General features: G+C 33.4%; 1 protein-coding gene across 1 annotated transcript; it reads left to right on the top strand.

Annotated features, from left to right (window-relative positions):
• The first annotated feature begins 12447 nt into the window (after positions 1-12447).
• On the top strand, positions 12448-13991 carry LOC128195543 (uncharacterized). Its single transcript, XM_052873481.1, has 2 exons — positions 12448-12510; positions 13731-13991. The coding sequence occupies exons 1-2, from the start codon at positions 12456-12458 to the stop codon at positions 13982-13984; spliced, it is 309 nt and encodes a 102-aa protein (XP_052729441.1). The 5' UTR covers positions 12448-12455; the 3' UTR covers positions 13985-13991.
• Positions 13992-15726: the final 1735 nt, after the last annotated feature.

Below are 15726 nucleotides of genomic sequence, written 5' to 3'. Positions count from 1 at the left end.
GTTAAGACTAGATCGTCTATAAGATTGAACTGTCTAAATGACTTCATATGTTTTGAAGTTTAACAAACAAAAATAAATGAAATGAGTATATGACAGAGTATTATCTTTAGAAAAGCAATCCAATTAAAAGATTAGTAGTTTATGAAAAAGTTTTATGAAAACTAACTATCTTGAGAAAAGCTTTAGTAAACACACCAAACACATGAATAAACACACTACTAAACAATTTCCCTATTATATCCGTTAATTAAAGTCTTGTTGAATACACTAGTGTTATACATTGTTAAGTTTTCTAAGATCTTTGGTTTAAAAATAGTTGCAAAGATGTTGTTTCATTTGAGAGATGCCATGACTGCCCCTACTTGTAAGAACGATGTCATTAACATATACTATAAAGTAGACATATCCAACACTCGAGTGACGATAAAAGATTGAATGATCTGCCTCACACAAAATCATACCAAATTGTTGAACAATGTTACTAAATTTTACAAATTAGGCCCTAGGAGATTTTTTTAGGCCATATAAGGATTTGTGAAAATGACAGACCAACCCAAAGAACTCTTCTTGAGCAAAAAATCATTGAGGTTGCAGCATATAAATATCTTCTTGAGCAAAAAATCATTCGACATCCAATTGATAGGCGATTGTTGAATAGCTGCATGACTATAAATACACGAACAAATGTCATCTTTTTTTATGGAGAAAAAGTATCACCATAATCCAACCAAAAAATCTGTGTATAACTTTTGGCCACAAGACGAGCTTTGAGGCGATTAATAGTTTCATCAAGACCAACTTCGATGGAGAAAACCCATATGCAACCAACAATAGATTTTCCAGATGGTAATGGGATAAATTGTCAAGTTCTACTATTCTGAAGAGAATTTAGTTCATCTAACATGGGCTGACACCAACCTGGATAGGCTAAGGCATCACTAACAAATTTTAGGATGGTCATAGAAGAAATAGACGAAAGGTAGGTATAAAAAGGTGAAGACAATCTATGATAACTTAAAGCAATATAATGTGGAGAGGGATTACAGGTATAACATATACCTTTGTGGAGGACAATTGGAAGGGTAGACTCTGTTGTAGGAACCAGAGTAGACAAAATAGTTCACACTTGTATTGAGTCACTTGGTGGTTGTTGAGAAACACTTGGTGGACTAGGCAGAATTAGAGGAGCACAAATAATAGGAATATTAATTGTATTAAGAATATTGACATGTATTAGAGGGAGACATATCAGAAGAATAATGATTGTTAAATAAAAAGAAGACTCATTGAAAGTGGAATCTACAAAAACAAAATAACGGTTGGAAAAAGGAAAACACTTGTATCCTTTTTTGATCTAGTAAATCCTAAAAAAACAAGTTTGTGTCATTGAAAAGATAAGTTATCTGTCCATTGGTAAAATTATGAACAAAACATGTATACCCAAAAACATTTAGAGGTAAGGGGTGAAGGGTTCATGAGGAAATAAAATAGAATGATGTATTTTATTATCTAAATCCGAAAAGGGCATGCAATTAATGAGATAACATGTAGTAAGAGTATAATCACCGCAAAAATAATAAGGAATGTTACCTTGAATTAAAAGAGTGCGAGTTATTTCAATGAAATGTCTATTTTTGTGATTAACCATCCCATTTTGTTGAAATGTATATGCACATGAAGTTTGACAGAGAATACCATGAGAAGCCATAAATTGTTTAAAAATATGGTTTGTGCCTGAAAAATTCCCCCCTTTTATAAACTGATTTTATAACAAAAATCGACTCTTTCAAAACAAGAACGATAAAGATAATAAAAACTAAAGACAATAGTGTAAAGAAAGAGAAATTCACACAAATAATTTTATACTGGTTCTGTTTAAAAGATCTTATGTTTAGTTATTAATCTCTCTAGAGAAGGATTAACCAATCACTAAAAATAACTAATAACTTACACTAACAGATAATAAAGTTAAGGTTATAAAACACCTCTTTTGAAGACACAAAAAATGAATAAGACTTTCTTTGACATACAAAGGACGAATAACACTTTCTTTGACACACAAAAGATGAAAAAGTTTTCTAGAAACAACAACGCACAATCAAAAGACATACTTAGTGAAAGTTCTCACTCTACTCATAATAGGGTTTTCAAAGACCCTTTTCACAAGCATAAATAATTTCTCTAGCACACAACTCTTAAACATGGGTAAAACGTTTTTTTTTCAAATTAGGTTTAGAGAAACTATATATAGACCCTTAACCATTAATTTGAAATTTAGGTTGGAAAACTGAAGAGTCCTTTAGCAACTAGCATTGATAATCGATTATCATAAGTGATAATCGATTATTCCAGAAACTATTTCAAAAATTATTTTCCCTTTGTGATAATCGATTACCAAGTGAGATAATCAATAATTCCAGAGTCTTTTTGAAAATTCTGAAATTAATTGAGATAATTGATTATCAATCATGGTAATTGATTATTTTAGAGCGCTTTTGAAATAAGACACTTTCATGAGTGCTTTGCTTTATGGGTTTTGTCTGTTGACTCTTGATATTTTAATTTAAATACAATACACAAATTACAAGACTTCAACAACTACATTTATTCATTCTTCGATGTATCTTTTAAATCAAGGAATTCTTTAGGTCTACAACACTTCTCCATGTATCATCATCATCATCATCAAAACTCTTTATTGAAGCAAGATGTCCATCTTCTTCTTTTTGCTAACAATCTCCCATATTTGTTGAAAGCTTGTGAAGTATCTATTCTTGAAGGCTTGTGATATCTCCTATTCTAAATCAACAACTTAAAGGAAAAGAATAATTATAGAAAATATTAGACCAAGTTTCTCAACCAAGAGGAGGGAGGGTGAATTGATTTTTCTTTATAAAATTTGTTCTTTTAAAACTCTTTTAAAAATCTTTGAACCTTTCTTGGAATACAAACAAATAAAGAAAGTAAGGAAATAAAAGAGTGTAAGGATAGAAAGATCAACACCATAGTTTATATTTGCTAAAAAGCCTCTAGAATAATCGATTATCACACCTCATAATCGGTTATCACGTAGAGAAAATAAATTTTGAAATAATAATCGATTACTAGTTACGAAAAGACTCTTCAGTTTTCTGACCTAATTTTTAAATTAAGAGTTGAGGATCTATACATAGTTTCTCTAATCCTAATTTAAAAAAAAAAAAAATCACTCAGAGGTTTAAGAGTTGTGTACTAGAGAAACTATCTATGTTTGTGAAAAGGATCTTTGAAAAACCTAATGTGAATAGAGCGAGAACTTTCACTAAGTGTGTCTAGTGATTGATTGTTGCTGTTGTTTCTAGAAAAGTTATTCATCGTTTGTATGTCGAAGGAGGTGTTGTTCATCCTTTGTGTGTCAAAGGAGGTGTTGTTCATCTCTTGTGTCTTCAAGAATTGTGTTTTCTAACCTTAACTTTATTCTTTGTGATTGTAAGTTGTTGGTTATTTTTAGTGATTGATTAATCCCTCCTTAGAGAGATTAACAATTGGACGTAGAGTCTTTTGATCCAAACCATATAAAATTCCTTGTGCAAATTTCTCTATAACTACACTATTTTATTTACTTGGTATTATCTTTATTGTTCTTGTTTTGAAAGAATCAATCTTTGTTATAAAATCACTTTATAAAAGGGAGAAATTTTATGGAACAAGCCAATTTACCCCCTCTTGGTTTTTGTCTACATGTGAACATTCCGTTGCCCGATTCTAAAACTTCAAATTTTTCGAAAATGGTGGGAAAAAACCAAACCTTTGCAGAAGGTGTGTCTATTCATAGACCTCGATTTTTTATTGGTGAAAATTATCCATTCTAGAAATTTAGAATCCAAATCTTTATGGAATCTATGATAGAGGTGTTTGGGATGCTATTTTGAATGAACCATATATGCCTACTATTGTTGTAAATAACATGTAGGAACCAAAAGCCCTAGAAAATAAAAGATATCAATACGATTTAAGAGCTATATATATTATTTCATCTACCTTAACCCTCGATGAGTTTTACTAGACCTCTGTTTGTAAAAGCGCTCAAGAAATGTGGGAAGTTCTAAGAGTGACACATGAAGGAACATATGATGTAAAGCATGCACAAAAGAACTACTTGATACAAGAATATGAGATGTTGCAGATGCAACAAGGAGAAACAATATATGACATGTATAAGCACTTCACTCATATTGTTAATCATGTCTCTACTTGTGTAAAAAAATTTATATTGATGAAATAAATATAAAAAATTTGAAATCTTTGAACAAGTTGTCACAACCTAAACATGCTACAATAACGGAATCACAAAACCATATCACCATGTGCGTGGAGACACTCTTTGGTAAGTTAAGAGAACATGAACTAGAACTTGGGCGATTGAATGAAGAAGAGAAGCAAGGAAAGAGAAAGAACTTGGCCTTTAAATTTGAAGTTGAGAGGTGTAAAAGTCTCGAGGAAGATGAAGACTTAAGTGATGAAAATTTGAGTCACATGATCAAAATTCAACAAGTTCATGAAATCCAAAGGTAAGGAACAATTTAAAAATGGAAAGAAGGAGAAATAACGATCTTCTTCAAAGTATCGATGCTATGGTTGGGGAGAAAAAGCACATGTTAAGGCAAACTGTCCAAATGAGCAAAAGGGTGAAAAAAGGAAAAAAAATCTTCAAGAAGAAGAAAGATTATTCTACTTAGAAGGATAATGATTCTACCTTATCAAACTCAAGCAATTTTGACGAGCAAGCAAACCTCTGCATAATGACCAACAAAGAATCATCTAGAAGCCAAGTAAGTATTTCTAGTTACAATAATGATTATGATGAATTGCATGATGCTTTTCAATAATTATTGCATGAATCTGAAAAATTAGATATTGCCCATAAAAAGTTAAAAGGGGATTTTAAAGAGTTACAATCAAAATTTGAAAAATCTCTTGAAGAGGAAGACATTTTGAAAAATAAAATATCAAAGTTAGAAAATAAAGATGTTTTAAATGTTGAAGTGACTCTTGTAAGAGTCACGTGTTTCATATTGATATTCTTGAAAATTTGCTTGAAGAGGCAACTAAAAATAAAAATGTTGAAAATCCTACACTTAAGAAAAATATTTTTAAACATAAAAGTGTTTCTAAGAATACTAATGAGAGAATTCATATGGTATGAGTTAAAAAAGGAAGCACTAATTATAGGAACCCAAATGTTATTACATGTTTTTATTGCATGCAAAAGGAACATACCTATAATAAATGTAGAATAAAACATTAAGGTCTTCCAAATGAAAAATATGTTTGAATTCCCTTTATAAAGTAATTAACATGTAAACTTAAAGGACCTAAATACGATTATGGGACCAAAATTCTTAGTTTTGTTTTACAAGTTAAAATTAAAAAATAAAGAAAGGCGCTATGGTATCTTGGTAAGTTTTATGAGCTTTGAAAAGTTTCAGGAAAATTAGATATGTTTTAAAGGATTAAGAATACTCAAAATTTGACTTTTCCAAAAATTTAAGTGTAGATAATCGATTATCAATGGTGATAATCGATTCTCAAGGCCTTAAAATGTTCATTTTGGCTCTTGAATAACCGACTATGAAATATAATAATTGATTATCTCCATGCAGCCCCAAAATATATATTTTCCTCTGAAATAATCAATTATCCTAAGTGATAATCGATTATCTTAAGTTCTAAAAAGAAAAACTAGTTTTTTTAAAATCTTATTAATCAAGGGATTACTTATCCTAGAAAGAAAGGTTTATTTTAATCATTTAGGAGGAATACTACATTTATGAGGGAGTAAACTTTTAATGATTAAGAGAGAGCTAAATTCTAATTGAATTAACGAAAGGAAAAATATTAATAGTCCCAATACCATGAGCTAAAACTCTAGATGCATCAGCCATTGTAATAGAAGATAAAGAATTCAAAGAGGATAAGAAGGACAACAAAGATATGTTACCAGTAATGTGATTTGTGGCTCCTGAGTCAAGAACCTAACACTGAAAAGAAGATGGAGTCAAACCAACAAAAGATGTACTTATGTGTGTTATATATTGTTGGTCCTTATACCATTTCAAAAATTTACTGAAAATACATCATTGGTAATATCGGATGAAAGAGGATCCTAGTAGGTGATTGTGAGGGAGGAGAAGTGTGAGCAACAACAAAAAATCTAGGAGGACAAACATGTAATGCATAACACTTGTCAATCTTATGGCCTAGTGTGCCACAATGGTAACACTTGTGACGTCCTTTTCCCGGTTTGCGAAAGTGATTGTGATCATCATGTTGAGATGCCAACATAGAGGAATCATCAAAAAATAGGTGTATCATTGATGGGTTTACTAGGTACACGTAAAAGAGTGGAATAAGTAGAAGTTAAAGTGGGTAGAACAAGTGAACCCAAAATCTGATCACAAATATGGGAATATTTATCAGCAAGGTCAATGCCAATATCATGAAGAAATTTTACCATTGCTGTATTTCTTGGACAAGAGTAGAGGTAAGAGGAATTAATTATTAAGTTCATGAAAAAGAACATGAATTTTATCCATATAATCAACCATAAAGTCTTCATGCAGAGGAGTAATAACATTGAAAAGATCATTACAAATATCATAAATACGTTGCGTATCATTGGTGTATAATAATTTGGCGTGTTCCCAGATTTGGTGTATAAGTCAAAGTTTAACGTCTGATGTCCAAGTCACATAATTAGTGTCATCTAACTTATACATAGATAAATGCACATTGACATAATTAATATATATGGACAAGTCAGATATACTAGTGACAACATAGAGGTCAGAATGGAAAGCTAGATCAACGCAAAGGCTTACAAGCCCAATCAACGCAAAGCTAGATCCAAAGAGATTAGGTCCCAATGAGTCCAACGAACTATGATTAGCGTGTGAGAGTGCATCTAGACTCTGATGACAACAGTCTAGACAACGTTGTAGTCGCCTGGCCAAGATAAGGAAAATCATGTGGTTGCTGGTCAAAATTGATGCTCTAGCGATGGTGATACACTTGTAAAAAAATGCCTTTTTAACGCGCTATATACGCCTCGGTTTTACTGAAACTGAAGCGTATAAAAGCGCGGTGGTATTTTCGTAGTTTTAGGGAAGTTATATGCCTCGATTTAAAAGAAACCGAAACGCAAGATGTCTACTACCTCGGTTAAGCCAGAAACCGAATCATAAAGTTTTTCCATGTACCCTCTGCTTCTTTGCAAATCAGTTGACAAACTTTTCTAAAAACGCATATTGCCTCAATTACAATCAGAGCCGAGGCATAAAGGCCACGCTATCACATCAGTTTGGTGCCAACCGAGTCAGACAATGAATGATGGGATAGGTATGTAAAATGACACAAAATGATGGGATAGGTAAACTGACACACTGAATGAACATGGAAATGTAGTATATATTTCTCTCTTTAAAAATAATTCTTATTCGAGTTTTTTTTTTAATTTTATTTTAAATAATTTGTTGTTTTAAAAGTTAAAGAATATTGTTTATTCTACCATGTGGTGTTTTTAATAATGATAGCGATATTATAGAACGAAGAAAATTTATAATATTTAACATTTGAAAAAATATATACAATTTTGATCTTATTCTTATTCTTCTCGGTTTTCAAATTTTAAAAGACTTGTTGATCTAATTCCCAACTTTTTGTTTACATTTTATTTCTTTTATTTTACTGAAAGCAAATATCATATATTCATTTCATGTATGACAAAAATAATAAAAATAAAAGATAAACATATATAAAATTGATTATAAAATAAAAGTTACAGATTTTATAAATTATGAAAACTAAAATAAAGAGAAAAAAAATTAATTAACAATATTTTTTAATAGATGAAAACATTGTATGTGAAAAAGTGATAAAAGAAATCCCCCAGTGACCTAATTAAGGGTTCAACTTCTTCCCTTGAACGCGCTAGCTAGAGGCTGAAGCTTATTTCCTTTCTTTTCTTCCTTTCTGTGAGCACGAGCAGCGAAAGTGTTGTGATGGAGGTGAGTGGCCAGCGAAGACGCAAAGAGATGCGGCGAGGCGTGGCAAGGTCGCGTCCGACAGCGGCAGTGCTTTCGGGAAGGTTCAAACTCCGACTTCTTCGATGGCAACGACTGCGCGAGGACGTTGGTCGTTCTGATTTGCGACGCAAGTTTCCTTCTCCTCCTTCTTCCTTTGTTTTCGTTTGAGTTTTAGGTGTTTCCTGTTTCGTATAAGAACGCGGGTTGGGTGTGAATGGGGTTGTGATGATGGACGAAGGCGGCGAAGGCGCGTTGCGAGGAAGGTGGTAGCGAAGTGAATCGTTTTTCGATTTGGCATTATAGGGTTTCTGAAATTGAGAATTGGGGAATTAGGTGTTTCATTTTCAAATTTGGGGTTTCTGTTCTTGTTTTTACGACTTAGGGTTTCAGCTATTCATCTGATTTGGGGTTTCTAGCTTTGCTATCTGAGTTTGTGAATTAGGAGACAAAGATTTCATTTCAAATTAATTTTTGGGCTTCTATCTTTGCAATCGTGATTTTTTTTTTCAGTTTGGGAGTTTGAAATTAGAATCTGGAATTGAAATCAGAATCGAGGCATAAAGGTGGCAAAAGAAGAAAAACAAAATAAGGACCCTACTGCCTCGGTTCAGGTTCCAACCGAGGCAGTAGAGGGGGACAAACTACCTCAGTTCAGAATCGAGGCAAAAAGTCTACCACTTGTTGCGTTGCTTGTATATGCCTTTGTTGAAGAACCGCTGCCTATAAGCGATAATAATCACTGCCATTTCCCCTGACTGCACTAGTGATAGCAACAACGAAAACTCTAATATATAGTGGCAGAAATTGTAGTGGGCAAGGGTAACAATTTTTTTTGCAAAGAACCTAACTTTAGATATGTTCAATATAGTAAAAACCATTGTACTATACCTGGGTAGCCGACCGTTCGAGGGGAGTGTCATCCGCACCAACCGGTAATCCAGTGATCGCGAGCCAGGTAAGATGAATGTCATTCATGGCCAGTTAATATATTTAATGACCATATCAAAGGCAAATATATGATATTTATGGGTGATTGGAAGATTATATTGCACAAATATATTGTATTAATGAATAATTAATATAATTAATGGGCTGGACAATTATGAGGCCAATAAATACAATATTAATGTTCAGGTAAAATGATATGATTCCAAATTACTATCAGAATACACAAGGGGAATTTTTTTCTGACTTGAGCGTCGAAGTATTTTCTACAGGACCACCCCTGGCCGGGAGGACAACTTAAACACTAGACGAACGGATTGGCATAGTGAAGGTCATATCTGTAGGCAGAAGAGGCTAGGATTGAAGACGGACAACCTCAGACCCCAATTAAACCGAAACAAATGGAGCCCACCGCGGGGCCGAGGCTTGCAAAAGAAACCCAACTTGAGACCACAATGGCAGAACAACTCCACTTACAGGTGCTTCAGGAGATGTAAGAACTAGGGGTAGAGGTGACGACTTTAAGGGTTGAGCGTGATGGTGGCCAGAGGGAGTAATCAGTGCAGCAGTCAGTGATCCCGACACAAGAGCATCCAGCTGATATTGACCGTACATCTTAGGCAGAGAATAGAGGCCAATGGGAACCAGTGATGTGAGGAGAAATGCTCAGGATGCTCAACATAACTTGGGGAACCGTTTGGTCCGTGATGAAAACCCAACCACGGTAAATCGTCCCGAGAGGGGTAACCATATTGTGCTGGTGGAGCGTCCCGATCAGGCAGAAGGCCTTCATCCCTTTACAACAGCAGTAATGAGGGCTCCAATACCCGAAAACAAAATGCTACCCACAATGGATAAGTATAACGGAACGACTAACCTAGAAAAGTACTTGTGGTCTTTCGTGGATGCTATGGCGGTTTACTCACTGGACGATCTAGTCTAGTGTCGGGTTTTCTCTTTATCCTTGAAAGGAGAAGCCTTAGATTGGTTCTACTCTCTAGAGTCTGAGACAGTTGATGGATTCGCGACGTTGCGAAACTTGTTCGGTCAACAGTATGTGTCTAACAAAGCGCAGGGTTTGACATACCTTGCGCTGGTCAAGATGCGGCAAGGGAGGGAGGAGACGCTGAAAGACTTCATGGATCGGTTTAATCAAACCGTTCGGTAGGTGAAGGTTGTAGATAGGAAGCTCATAATAAGTACCTTGACCAATGCATTAAAACCTGGACCTTTTGCTGATTTTCTATATGCCGAGGATCCACAAACGCTTGGAGAGTTGCAAAATAGGGCAGCAAAGTTCATACACATTGAGGAAATGCGCATCTTTCTGAGGGAGGAAAGGGAGGAGGCAACACAAGCGGTTAAGCCCAGTCGTGAAAACAAGGAAGGAAAAGAACTGTTCATTCCAAACGAACGGGTGGTGGTGCAAGGCTCCAATATACGAGTTACACACCTTTGAATGCCTCCAAGGCGAAGATGTTGCAGGAGGCACTACGGGCGGACCTGTTAGTAGTAAAACGAGTACCTACTTCACTAAATGCTGATGGGGGAAAGCATTGCCAGTATCATCAGAATCTAGGGCACAATACCAAAGATTGTGTGGCCCTCTAGGACAGCATAGAGAGAATGGTGAGAGCTGGGCATTTGAAAAGGTATGTACGGGAGAGTTGCAGTGAAAGGCCCCGAGGGAAGACAATCGGCAACCTGACAGGGCCGATCGGTGGCATGACGATTCGCACAGTAGGAGGAGGAGTAGGGAACGACCTCTTACGGGTCATATCAGTTAAGTACAATTTGTAATATGATATTCAAGAAATAATACTATATGTTTTTAGATATTTGTTAACTTATTGTCTGCAGCCAAAAACTTACCTCTACCTAGAGCGGAACTGCGACTCGCTCGGTGACTCCACAGACGAATCATCTCAACCAAGAGCGAAGCACACACACCTCTCGATGATTCCACAAACAAATCACCTCTACCCAAAGCGGAACTACGACTCGTTCGGTGATTCCACAGGCGAATCATCTCAACCAAGAGCGAAGGAAATGCACCACTCGGTGATTCCACAGACGAATCACCTCTACCTAGAGCGGAACTACGACTTGCTCAGTGATTCCACATACGAATCACCTCTACCCAGAGCGGAACGACGACTTACTCAATGACACTACAAACGAATCTACTTCGACCACAAAGCTCCTTTGTAGAAGAAGACAATCACCAGTAATCGCATTCGGTCCAACTATTCCTACCACTACTTAACTACCTGATTTATAAAACCTCTTCGCACCTGCAAACAGCTGCTCGGGGCTTGGGGGGCTTAATGTACTATATCCCGGTAGCCGACTATTTGAGGGGAGTGTCATTAGCACCAACCGATAATCCAGTGATCGCGAGCCAAGTAAGATGAATGTCATTAATGGCCAGTTAATATATTTAATGACCATATCAAAGGCAAATATATGGTATTTATGGGTGATTGGCAGACTATATTGCACAAATATATTGTATTAATGAATAATTAATATAATTAATGGGCTGGACAATTATGAGGCCAATAAATACAAATATATTGTATTAATGAATAATTAATATAATTAATGGGTTGGACAATTATGAGGCCAATAAATACAATATTAATGTTCAAGTAAAATGATCTGATACCGAATTACTATCAGAATAGACAAGGGCAGTTTTTTCTGACTTGAGCGTTGGAGTATTTTCTGCAAAACCATCTTTGGCCGGGAGGACAACTTAAACATTTGACGAACAGATTGGTATAGTGAAGGTCATATCTACAGGGAGAAGAGGTTAGGATTGAAGACAAACAACCTTAAACCTCAATTAAACCGAAACAACTATATATAAGATTAATCTTCATTATGTTGAATATACTATAAGGTATTGTATTAATAATAAAAATAACATGAATTAAATTCAAAATACAAATAAGAAATAATAACAAACTAACTAGAAATAAAAAATAAAGACAAGATATCTATTTAAAATATCTAAGAATCTAATATATTGCACAAATGCCTAAATTGGTTACTAATTAATTATAAACCAATTTACGCACTAATTTCTTTATGATAGAAAAATCGAATAAATAAAACATATTCACAATTCAATTATAATTTTTTTATTGACAGACTACTTTATATACTAATAATATTTAGTTTAAAAATTGTTATTTAGAACCGTCATTGTAACAACCAATTATATTTTAAACCTATTTTTTTATGATTGTTATTGTTGTTTGTAGGTTATAACCCAAGTGACTTTATTAAGTTACTTTTCGGTTTTATACATATCATTAATGTTTTAAATTGATTTTCCAGTTTTCTCTGCACGTAACGAATTAAAGTCAAGTTGTCCCTCCAGCTATATATATTGCAATGCTCCTTTTATTCCACAAAACAATTAAATAAAAAACATTGAAAATGGCTAGACCAACCAGAAGTCTTCTATTTCTTGCTGCCATCATTTTATTATCAGGTATACTCAATACTTATGATATAATAGGAAGTAAAAAGGTTTTGTTCTATGCTTTGATGTTCAGAATACATTAATGAATGGAATTAGGGTTAAAATTAAATATGTCAAATAATTTTTATTTTTAAACGAATAATTACTCTATTTTATTTCATCTAAAATTTGATTCGATTCAATTTAAGAAAAAAATAATTTATTTGAATACTACTAATTTTTATCTATGGATATCGCAACAAGTAATATTTTAAAAAAAATAAAAAACTTAATATATATATCTAAGAGGAAAAGTTTTGGATTTGTTGATATTAATAAAAAGTATTTACAATTATTTTACTAATTTTTATTAAAACCTAATTGGGTATAAGTTTTATTTTCATAATCATACTTTTATCCATAATATCTTGATTGATAAGTAGATTTTCTTTACCTCTCATTATCTAATCTAATATATATATATATATATATATATATATATATATATATATATATATATATGTAGGCACCCTAACAGTACCAACCACGATGTTATTTTAAAATAAAAAAAATTTCAATTTTTTTAATAATATGCGAATATGGTTGTCACCAGTTTCAAATGTATCAATATTTTGGATTTGGATTTAGCTTCCTCAATTCACCTTAGACAAAATAAAAAGTAATTGATATTAATAATTCAAATTGTATTAAAATTTCAAATTTCCATTATTATCTATGCAAATTGCTATACACAACAATTTTTCTTTCCCTTTTAGCCTTCTGTTGTTTGGGTATGATGTTTGGCTCAGATATATTTTTTTCTATTTGCTTTTATTCCAGCAAAAATAAATGGAAATACCAGCTAGAATGCATTTTTGACTTCTTGTTGGCATTCTTCTCATAATTTTAATTGAGTTAAACTCAATTTCATGATCGGAGAAACTAAAAAAGTTTGGTTCTAATCTTTGCTGCTTCAGTATACATTAACGAATGTTACATAATAGAATATACGTTCTGTGTATTAACCATTAAAGAATCAGTGAATAGGAATAGATTCCATATATTGACCATTTAAGATTCAGATAATGCAAGGTTAATTTATCTTAAGGTAATGATGCATGTTCAAGTTAAAAAGTGTTGTTCCGTTAATCATGTATATGTATGTGAGAGGAGTTGATTTATGACGTTATAAATGATTATGGTACACATTGTATTCCTTATTAAGTTATATCATTGGTGTGTGAACATAGTTGAAGCAGAATCAAGGTACGAGAAAACGATGAAAGAGAGTAAAGTGATGGATTTAACTGAATTGATGGACATAAAAGATACACAAACGGATGTGTTTTGCTGCTATGACAATCAGGTACGAAGTTGCAAGCCCGGAACATCGGACGAGAGTCATTGTAATTCCCTTTGCCTAAAACATCCCTGTGGAAAAGGTGGTCGTTGCAAAGTCTTTGGTCATAAACACCCAAGAGAAGTTTGCCATTGTTTCTGCTAAATGTATGCAAACCCTAAACCTGTATGTATGCAACAAATAAGATAATTGCTTCCTGTCCGTATACAAATAAGATGATGAAGATTCAAAATCTTAAATATACTATATGGAATTCTGTGAATAATAATTTGCTTATGAAAGTCTTATGTTTCATTTTGTTATAGAATTTCGTAACTTTCAAGATTCACCGTAAAATAATAGGGTACAAAAGATTCAAAATAAACTATTTTCGTCCCTATAATATAGTACGAAAACTCTATAAGAAGCAGACACTTTCTTTCAGATCATATCAACAAAGCAAGTAATCAAAATAAGAAGAATTGCAAAATCTAATTTAATTTATGGTAATTCATTGGTTAACATGTTAGTTAACTGTATTTTATAATACCCAAAAACAAATCATTAGCTTATAATAAATTAATTAAAAATATGGAATGTTGTATGGCTTGGCAACCAGTATTTTTTAATCAATATATTAAATATAAGTTGATTTATGTCTTTTATATGGAACTTTATTAAATATCATTAGTTGATGTTATAAAACAAAGAATATTAATTTACACACATAAATTTTTATTAATATATTTCTAGAATAAAATTTCTATAATATTGTAATAAATTTCATAAATATAATACTGTAAAAAAATAATGTATTCAATTCAGAAAGAAAGTCTTGAACGTATCCTTAATAGATTTATTAATACTATAGTAGTACTTGTAACATCCCAAAATATAGTAATAAACCATATAATAGTAGTCACAAAAATAATAAAATAGAACAGTTAAAGACAGGAAGATCAAGTATAAACTTTACAGTCATCCAAAATAACCGTAGAATTTAAAACTTTATATACATAAGAGTATTACAAAACTATACACCAAAATAACAATCTAACTAAACTAAGCAGTAGCATCTTCGTCGTCCAAAGCCTGCTCTAGAGGCACCTCATCTCCCTCGAATGATCATTGCGCAGAAAGAACACCAAACATACAAGATACAAACACAAGCAGAAGGGTAAGCTAGATATAAAAGAAAACATACAAACTAATAACACATAACATACACAAGATAAATCAAGCAAAGTAACTAAGTCAAACATCCTAGCATGTTATATTCTAGGCTTGACTTGTCCGGACTTAGAATGATTGTCGAGTTATGGTGGGTCATGCACTCCTGGTGGCCTCTACTACTTTACAAAGTCATTGCCAATGGGTTTCACCCTACCACACTCACGAGGTTAGTTTGTACCACACCTTGGAGCATACTGGAAGCCTCCAAGACTAAGACCTCCTGCTACTCCTCACGACATGGTTCAATCCTCTCTACTTGAGAATGAAAGACTATTGAAGTTTCAGGATAACCCCAATACTGAGCTCCTGCATTCATTCTAAACAACCTGGAATCTCACCACGAGATTCTACACTGAAACTTACATTCACCACTTTTGAATCACATACTCTTACTTGTAAATTTACTCATAATAATAATCAATTATATATTATTATACGCCTTCAAACATACTTCACAATGCATACAACACTTAACTTAATTCAACTCAAGACAAAGAAATAAAGAGTAGACTAACTCAAACCTGTCGCTCCGCGCACCCTATTCACAAGGCGAAACCAGGAGTTTCTCGTACAACGACTTATCTTGTTGTGCGAATTAACTCGCAGAGGTACCAGACCTCATTCCCTCGCATAACGCTCCCAGGTCGCTATGCGAAAACCCAGACAAAGACCAA

The sequence above is a fragment of the Vigna angularis genome, chromosome 1, assembly GCF_016808095.1.
Source record: "Vigna angularis cultivar LongXiaoDou No.4 chromosome 1, ASM1680809v1, whole genome shotgun sequence".
In the NCBI taxonomy this organism is placed as follows: Eukaryota; Viridiplantae; Streptophyta; class Magnoliopsida; order Fabales; family Fabaceae; genus Vigna; species Vigna angularis.
The sequence above is the reverse complement of the archived record's forward strand: the minus strand, read 5'-3'. Positions and strand labels throughout refer to the sequence as shown.